The 9,695-nt window shown below is 43.7% G+C and overlaps 1 protein-coding gene across 6 annotated transcripts; it reads right to left on the reverse strand.

Moving 5' to 3' along the window:
* Positions 1–1,414: 1,414 nt before the first annotated feature.
* On the reverse strand, positions 1,415–8,913 carry LOC110984330 (uncharacterized). 6 transcript variants are annotated; one of them, XM_022244386.2, is made up of 3 exons: positions 8,322–8,905; positions 5,613–5,774; positions 1,415–3,529 (listed from the first exon to the last, which is right to left on the reverse strand). In XM_022244386.2, exons 1-3 carry the CDS (start codon positions 8,521–8,523, stop codon positions 3,300–3,302), a joined length of 594 nt encoding a protein of 197 aa, XP_022100078.2. In that variant the 5' UTR covers positions 8,524–8,905; the 3' UTR covers positions 1,415–3,299. The 6 variants fall into 6 exon arrangements, 2 of the variants coding, with proteins under 2 accessions (XP_022100078.2, XP_022100077.2); XM_022244385.2 differs by having other exon boundaries at positions 1,415–3,607; positions 8,322–8,902; XR_015426898.1 differs by having other exon boundaries at positions 3,401–3,607; positions 5,613–5,680; positions 8,322–8,913.
* Positions 8,914–9,695: the final 782 nt, after the last annotated feature.

A 9,695-nucleotide genomic window follows, 5' to 3' on the forward strand; every position in this document is an offset into this window, starting at 1 on the left:
TTTCAAGCTTTTTGATCAATTCTCGTCGCACAATCAGATTGGATGACAATTTGTGGATTCCGTGCATCAGTTGGAAGTGAACCAGTCAAACGTTTTAAGTTTAATAAGTTTTGTTTTTCCAGTTCTTTCTCCTAAGCAAGTCCCGGACATATTTGCAAGTAGCCTTTAAAACAAATAATAAGCCAATTGCAAGTTTTAAAAGAGACTTGAAATATCGTTTTTATTCGTCAGGCTGAAATATTGGATATGATTTGTCAGTGGAGGATGGATGAACTTCAAACCCTGATTCTGACCTCGTTACTATTTCATGGTTGAAGTGTCAGCAAAAAACGTATTTCATGGAAATGATTGTCCATTTTTTTGTCATTGAAACGTGATTTTGATTTATAATACCTTATTTCAAATCTTATGACTACATACACTACCGTTACTATGTGGACGCCAGAGTAAATGTATACAGATCAGAGATGGACGTATGACTACATACACTACCGTCACTATGTGGACGCAAGTGAAACGCATTAGGGCCCACGGGAAATTCAGGGGTCCCCCGAAAAGAAGGCCTACGCATCGCTGTCCAAACTGCGGTGTTAAAATTCAGCAAAGGATGTTGAATTCAACGCCCCACAGTGGGAGCGTACAATGTGCCTCTCGTTGTTAACTTTCGATTTTCGAAGCCTATGAAAATGGAAGGTGCGCCAACCAACGCTTTGAAATTGATTATTATATTTGTGACAGAATAGGGCCTTCGGAAAAGTGGTGCCCTGGACCAACAAAATGCTTAATTGAGCCCTGGCTGGAGCAGTTATTAAATTACATTGTTCATAAAATGCGTTCTTGGTTAATCGTCTAATCCATAATGCATTGTCATTGCCGAGAAGGTCAAACAAAAACCAGATCTTAAGGCCACAAAGGAGCAGCGCTGCAGGAGTCAATCGATATGTATTTCTGTGGAGGTCAATCAGTAAATCATATGACAAGTCACCATAGTGATCTCATGCAGTCGGTAAAGGAATTACCTGCGCATACACTGTGCAAATCCTGGGTGAATAATAATCTCACTGCAATGTTTTTTGCATCGCATAGCGTAAAACGAGAAAAAAAGAACGACACACCTTAAAGATATCATTACAATAATGCAAAACCAAAGCAGACAATTGCGAAGCGACAGAATTACGATCTCTAATTTTTTCCATTTATTTACCATTTGTTGAATACCGTCTCCTTTTTGTTTCTTTCAGCGTCGAGAGCAACAGCAGCTCGGGTCAGAGTTGGAGATGGCAAAAGGACAGAGATTTTAAAAGCAAACTTAGAAACTTTGTTACGATCCAAAAAACTCCAATTAAGAATGGCTATTATTCTAAAGCTTGTATTTTTTCCGATGCAACAAAGAAATCACACAAAATCACACTGATACGACTAACAACTAACAAGTATGATTTAATGAGAATGTTACACCTAGCTTGTCAAAAATAAGGATAACAAAGAAAAGTGTTGATTGGAACTAGTTTACAATGAAGAATCAAGAAAAGATCTTATGTAAACAAGAAGATTTTACGTGCAAGGGCTTGGTAGGCACTACGGTGAGGAATGCTGGACTCCAGAGATGCCGGAAAACAGTTTGGTTCTTGACGGTGCAAAAAAGAGCTGCGACGGGGGCGAAGATCACCTCCAATAGGAATGACCGGGCTCGAGACGTAACTGCGAGGGCGTGATGACCGTCGCAAATACGGGAACTTGATGATCCCACAATCTGGAACTGGATTCAGGTCACAAACTGTGTCTTCTGGAACAAAGTTCAGCTCTGCACTAATTCACTTGATCTGGACGAATTTTTTTTACAGGTGTCGTTCCACAGACGACTCGTCACCACAGGTTGAATTGGTGCTGAAGCTAACGAGTCAATGATCTCTCACAGATCTCGTTGAGTGGTAGAGCTGACTCCTACAGCCTCTCTAGGTGTGCGCGCGTCTCTCTATGTCTTTGTCTGCCATAGCCCGCATTTCTCAGTCTTCAACTCTTCTAGAAATTTCTCATTTTCTACAAACTTCTTATTATTCCGTAAGTTTTTAAAAGTAAACTTTTAACGATACATATTCTTACATCAGACCTCCAGAACTTGCACCAGAAAACTTAGGAATAGCTCTAGAAAATTTTGGGGTCATAAGCTAGTCACACGCAGAGTCGCGTGTGGTATCATTACATAATCTGCTACGCGTACAGAGACTGCGCGTGCATTCATAACAAGCTAGATACTAAGAGAATTTGTTTTATTCCACAGCAGCATTATAACGGGACAGATTGCTTAATTTCAAATTCAGAAGAAGGCTCTCTCTCTCTCTCTCTCTCTTTCTTTCTTTTTTTTTTTAACATTTGGGCAATTTTTTCACCCAGCGTTAGGAACCAGGTGAATCGCCTAACTGTTGGGCAAACATATTGATTTTTCTCCAAAAATATGGGCAAACTTGTCTCATTTCACCTAACGGTTGTAGAAAATGTTATTTTACAACCACTTTTTTTTCCAAGCGTTTTGATCTTTCTGACCAACAGTTAAGCGATTAACCTGCTACCTAACGTTGGGCACAAACTTACCCAGCTTTTTGTATGTTCAAACATTCTAAAGGACGTGGAATATCTTTAATGGTAAGATGACTTTAAACGGTTTGCTAGGAGAGCTGTTTCAGAGTGAATTGGCGGAACTGACGAATGCGCTTCATCGTTGTATCATGCAGACTGAGTAAAATTTCAAGCATATCTTTTAGATTTTACTTGTATTTAGTCAACAAGGTGAAGACATTGGGTGCCAGGAAATAACGTTTTGGTTTCCTGTAACAAACCAAAAAGAATGGTACCAGAGTACTGCGGGATAATTCTTATCCTGCAGAAGACCAATCATGGATATCACTCTTACTATGACCAATTATGGATGTCACTATTACTGTGACCAATCACGGATGTCACTCTTACTGTGACCAATCACGGATGTCACTCTTACTGTGACCAATCATGGATGTCACTCTTAGTATGAAGAATATACATTGCAAACTTCTATACCATGAAAGTGTCATGAAAACGTATTCTACAGAGCAATTAAAACTAGTTTTAATCAAGAATAGAATGCATTTCACTAAAATTAATGTCAGTTAATATGAATATAGGGCCTAAGTCTAACCAGAAAACCATGTAAACATCAAAGAATTTCACTTGAGAAACCGACCGAAGTGGCCGAATCAAAACTCTTTACGGTTGGCCTATAGCTCTACAATATAATACAGTCCACATTACTGAAGTTGGCAAATTTATTTGCAGAACGTGTAAAATACCCAATTGCCATAAGACTGGTAAGTAGAGATCCCAACGTGTACAGGAACGGGGAATTTATCGTGGTAGCTTGCGGCGTCCCACTCCATGAAAGCTTCCGTCTGTCCCCCCTTGCCGACAGTCACCACGCCCCCTTTGTACTCGATCCAGAAGGGCCGACTTTCAACGTCGCTGACGATGCCGGCCTCATCGTGCACAGTATTGCCTCCTAGTAAATCGAAGCATCCATGCAAGATCGTATAGCAGGGTCTAATGGTTGATTTTACATTTCCCCAACTGCCAATTCCTACAGAGAAATGTATATCATTATAGTTATACAGAATCAGGTCTAATGTGACGAGTAAGCGTCTAAAACCAAAATCTAACAGTGGAGTATTACCCAATATGGCGTTACAGGTTAAAGTAGATTTGCAGGAATCTTTTTAAGATTTTAAAAGCAAGATCTGGACAGTGACTGGACTTCTAAAGAAGTAGGTCGACAGTATAGATTGAGAAAAACGAGGACGCGATGCACATTTTAAAGAAAGCGGGTCGGCTTAGTTGTCGCAATAACCGATGCTATTGTGTTAGTTTTTGAAATATACAAAGGAAGAGCGAATTATCTGAGGCACTTTTGTTAGAAGCCTAAGACTAAAATGAAGATTAGAATACGGACGAGTCACAATACAGCCCGCCACTAAGAGTTTGTCTAAGACAGGCCACTTTTCAAGTTTACTGTCGACACGCGCTGCCGGGATAAGCGCAATTTGTACTTAATTTGAGGATATTTGACTGAGGCGTTCCCTGCACCACTCAAAACCATCATTGACTACCTGACACCCTTTCGCAATAAGCAATTTCGAATTTCAACCAAGATAAACAAAACTTAGGAAAAAGGAAAGCTTTCGGCGCACAGCGCAGTTAACGAATGAGACTTTGTCGACCGTTTATCCCATAATGCACTGCGAAAAGGCCTCTCCGTGACGACCTTTTGGTGGCGCACTGCACTGCATATTTGCCCGTATTGGAAGATTAATATTTATGCAATAGACACTGACTTTCCCTTTCCTTCTAGCATGTAAGGATCGCTCAAAAGTTTCCTGCTTATCCAGTCAAGCATTGTGACCCCTGACAACGATAAATGGTTTCATTCCCCGACAGCTTTGCCAGTGTTTCCTGTTAGAATTTTGCATATTGCAACGTAGCCACTAGCAGTTCCCTCAGGTGAAATCAGGTGTAAATGCAGCAAAAGCAGAGGTGCGCCCTGCTTTCGATGCTGAGAATATTGTGGAACTGTCTCCAGCCATGGTTATTCTTGAAACCTTGCTGATGTGTTTTTGTTTTTGCTAATGTCCGAATGTGTTCCAGCTGTTGGACATTAGAGTCTTCCGATTTTCAAGCTAGTCAAATTCAAGGAGTGACGTAGAATGGTACGAATATTACAAAAAGACGAAAAATGTCACACGTTTCTGATGGTTGACGGGGCATCGCGCTTTTGGTGGGGGGGGGTAATTGAAAAGCGATCACCCAGCTTTGGGCTCAACATGATGTTGGGAGAGAAGAAATTATATCAAACGCCAAACTCTCTGTCCCGCCATCCTGCTTTTACTTCATGGTGTTATTTCTTAGGGTTTTGGTGTTATTTGAAAAGTGGATGAAAAAACATGAATTTGTTTTTCGGAATTTAACGCCAATTCAACATAGCAGTGAGACGACAATGACAATAAGTAGGACGATTGAGTGGTTTTTTTTCCCTGTGCTGTGAAAGTGAAATCTAGTGGTGTTATTTTGAAACTGGAGTAAACATTTAAGGCGAGTGACCCCTCTTTGACGAAATTAAATGAAAAAAGTGCTAAACAACTGGGAAAACCTATATTATCATAGCCTATGCCTTTCCGATTATCTCCCTTCATTATGTAATCCCCGTCCTAATCATTATTTTCGTCGATAGAGCCTGAAAATTAGCAGAGAGCTTCCGCAATCCTCACACGGTCCGCCTGTGGATATTTTACAGGGGGTGGTCCCACTCTCCATTCTAGATCTAATGAGCGGTGAGAGCAAATGTGTAAATAATGGATAACTCGGTGCTTGAGCACATCTTATATTGATTCCAATAAATGCATATTATCAACACTTTGTTCTTCTAGTCTTACGCCCTACAGTTTGGTGGTCAAAATTCACAAGGCTTGTGAGCGAAGTTGGGGAAGCATGAGATGGGACAAGAAAAAACACACACCACTAAATTCAAATCGTGAGAATCCTAAGGTTATACTAAGTTGTGACTGAATTTTTTTAAAAACCAACGTTGTTACCTATCTCGGCGAAGATGGAGTCTTCGGTCATGTCTTCTGCCAGTGCTACTATCGCATCCTTCGGGGCCCTGAGAGTGAAATCCAAACGAAAAGGCGGGATGATAGGCCTCAGGACAAAATCAAACTGATGCGGCGTGGCTGGCTCAGTGGTAAACGGGCAAGCTTCAGGATAAACGAGAAACCAAACGGTGAATCAAAACGGATTAGTCAGAACAACGCTTACATATATGGAGTCGAGTATGTCATGTTATTGCTGTGTGCTGACCACAGACATAATCATAAACGCATAGACCACCAGGTCCTATTCAAAACCGCAGGTTTTTGGGGGGTTTTCGCGGCACCCGACTAAAATAAAGACCATGGGCAAATTCACTCCTCGGTATATAGGGAATTAACGCACACTTGAAGAATTCCAGCCATAAAATTCTATGAAGCCATTTTTCGATTGTAAAAACCCCCTCTATTTACTTAATCTGGCCCACAGGGGTTCAAAACAAGGCGGTCGCAACAGTTGAAAAGAAGAGACAGTAGTACCGAAGAGCCAAATGGTGGACGTATTTGGAAGCACATGTAAACAAATACAGGCAATATGCGTTGCGCGTAATGCATTGAACGCGCTGTCATCCACTGTCCGGTTCGTAAGTGTGACGTCACTTCAGTTTAAACCACGCCCACTGCACACGTGCACTGCACATGTATTGCTCGCCGTTTGCATGGAATCGTGGAACCGGAAGGTAACGCGCACCTTCAGCGATTGTCCAATGAGAGCCTGCAAACCGTGGCGCGTTTGCCTTTGTGACGAAGTCACTTACGAACCGGGTTCCGCCCTTACAGAAGAGCATCGAGATACTGTTGCCAGCACTTGTCCGAAGTTTCATTGACTCTGGTGACCTCCCCCCTAACGCAACCAAACTGGTACGGCAGTCTTCTACTTGCTACCCAAAATTCACAAATCTGGAAAGCCAGGCCGCCCCATCTTGTCTGCTTGTAGTTGTCCCACTGAACTGATATCCAACTTCCTTGATGAGGAGTTCTCAGCGCGTGGGAAGAAAATGCCAGATTTCTTTCATCAGCGCGGTTACCCTCCGGTTATCACAGACGCTGCCTTCAACGCCGTATCTTCAATCCCGCGCGAAACGGCTCTGAAACCCACCGGGGCCAATCAACGTGATCGCGTCCCCCTCGTACTCACATACCACCCTCGAAACATCCCGGTACGTAATATTCTTCTCAAACATTTCCGTATACTCGGAAATGAGGCGGCCACAGCTTCCATTTTCGCTGAACCCCCGATTTGCGCGTTTAGGTGCGATCGTTCGGTTGGGGACATGGTTGTACGTTCCCGGTTGGATTCCGTCTCGCCGTCAAAAGGAGGCAGCAATTCCCCTTGCCAGCGCCCCAGATGTAACACCTGCCCCTACATAGTTAACAGCCTGTCGGTCGTCGGCCCCCGTGGTAGCTACAGCATACTCGGGGATCATACACGCATTACTAGTAATGTGCTTTATTGCATTACATGTCGTCGCCTAGGTAAACTGTACATGTACATCGGAGAGACCAAGCGTAGCTTTGGTGATCGCTTCGCGGAACACTTGCACAGTGTGCGCCAACAAACACCTGCATGGTCTCACTGTCGTGCAGCACTTTTGCGCACCGCCACATTGTCTCGGTGACGTAAGCGTCTGCATTCTGCGGAAAGCGTCATCTGATGTACAGCGTAAGGAACTGGAGCAGCGCGTCATTTTCGAACTTGGAACGCTGCATCCAGGGGGAATGAACGTGGATTTTTCCGCGTTCATTCAGAACTGAGTCTACTTGACCTTAAGCAGGTACTCAGTTACCGAAAGCTCGGCAATCACATATTCCAGAGCACTGATTTAATATTATATTCTTGTCGATATTCTGATCACGGTGCTACGCAGCCCTTCTATATTTCTCCGCCCAATGTTTGCCCATCCGGTTCGTAAGTGACTTCGTCACAAAGGCGGACGCGCCACGATTCGCAGGCTCTCATTGGACGATCGCAGAAGTTGCGCGTTAACTTCCGGTTCCATGGTTCCACATAAACGGCGATCAATCACGTAACCCTATGTACAGTGCACGTGTGTAGTGGGTGTGGTTTAAACTGAAGTGACGTCACACTTACGAACCGGATACTTTTCAAAATCGGGGTTATACGCGCATGACTGGCGGTCTATGCGTTTATATGCCTGTTTTGCTGACACTGCTCTGATGCTATCCGCCCCGAGTTGAAGTGCACCCCAAGCGGCAAAAGAAAGACAGATGGTAGTAAGTTTTCGAAGTGGGTTCTTGCACGCATCCCGCTTGCGTGTACGCAAAGACCATACATGTAGATTAACCCTAACCCCCTAGGGTGTATGTAAAATCGTATTGAAATGGAGGATTTGGGAATGTTAGGGTTAAGGAATAAATTTGTTACGCGTACTATAGCGTCAACCGCGGAAACAAACAAAGAATTCTTTGTGTACACGGCCTCCGTCAAACAAAATTTATATGAGGAAAATTATCTTAGGTGCGTTAACACGTGATCCAGTGTCAAGTGGTTAAAAGGGGGAACTTTGGAAAACTGAAACCGATATCAGAAACTCTTCAGAAAAAAATGACAATGGCAGAATGTTGCCAAGGAAAAAATTATCAGATTTCTCGAACAGAATAATTACTGATAAAGGTTTTGGTAGAACTACTTACGGGTGCTATCCTTCACCCGGCATTCCTGTCTGAAGGCAGCGAATGTCTTGTCTCGGAGTGCGGTAAAATCCTCCCCGGCTTCGGCCACTGCCAGGGCGCAACATGCTGCCCCTTCGACGCTGCTTGAAGACAAAACTATCATCGGGGTACTCAGCAAAAGAAGGCGTAAATTGCACATCGTTGTTGACATTTTATTTACCATGACGGTCTAATTTCATGAAGTAATTCAAAGGAGAGCAACGACTTCAGCCAGGACCGATGGGACCAGGTTGCAATGATGCACTCAGCATAGTGGAAAGGAGGCTAAATGATTTGAATCACGCCATAGTCTCCTCGCAGTTACCATGACAACAGCAACCTCCTCATTGTAATCTGTGTAAACCGCCTGTTCTTTCTACGTCACAGTGGTAACTTTGCTTACCAGTCACGGTAAAAACTATGGAAGGGCTGCGTGATCAGAATATCGACCAAAATATAAGATTAAATCAGTGCTCCGAAATATATGATTGCCGAGCTTTCGGTAACTGAGTACCTTCTTCAGGGCAAGCAGATTCAGTTCTGCATGAACGCGGAAAAATCCAAGTTCATTCCCCCTGGATGCAGCGTTCCAAGTTCGAAAATGACGCGCTGCTCCAGTTCCTTACGCTGTACATCGGATGACGCTTTCCGCAGGATGCAGACGCTTACGTCACCGAGAGAATGTGGCGGTGCGCAAAAGTGCTGCGCAACAGTGAGACCAGGTGTTTGTTGGCGCGTCGCCATATTACCGGCGATACATCGATGATATAGTTGGTGCTATCACCGGTACGCGTGATGACGTTGAGAATTCCGTAGCATTTGCGGATGCTTTTCACCCAACAACTGCGCTACACATCTGATGTGTCACAACTCTCTGTTACCTTCCTCGACGTGCTCGTCTAGATCTGTGCGCGGAAACTTGGCACAATCGTGCATTACGAACCCACAGATTCCCACAGCTACCTGCAGTACCAATCGTCTCACCCCAGTGTAAGAACTCCTTCCCCTACTCTCAGGCTGAGTTCGGGCGGCTTGTTCTCGTATGTTCACGAACCACTTGATTTGTTGTTCGTGGGTCGGCCGCTCGAACGCCGGGAACAAACAACCGGTTATCGAAAGGAAATGGAAGACAAGGCCTTTTTTTTAACCAAAACTAAAATGTAAAATATACAAATATATCTTTAACTACTAGCATCGACGTATATATGCATTCCAGTCCCCTGTGGCCTAACAGGGGAGGAGGCTGGGGCATCATGAGCTATTTTGGGGTAAATTAGGGTCCCCACACACCCATAAGGGCGCAAGCAGAACCAAATTTTCGGTTCGGGGAACTTGTTGGGGCAACAAAATTGAATT

The sequence above is a fragment of the Acanthaster planci genome, linkage group LG10 (assembly GCF_054643075.1).
Source record: "Acanthaster planci isolate LZ-2023a linkage group LG10, COTS_SCS, whole genome shotgun sequence".
In the NCBI taxonomy this organism is placed as follows: domain Eukaryota; kingdom Metazoa; phylum Echinodermata; class Asteroidea; order Valvatida; family Acanthasteridae; genus Acanthaster; species Acanthaster planci.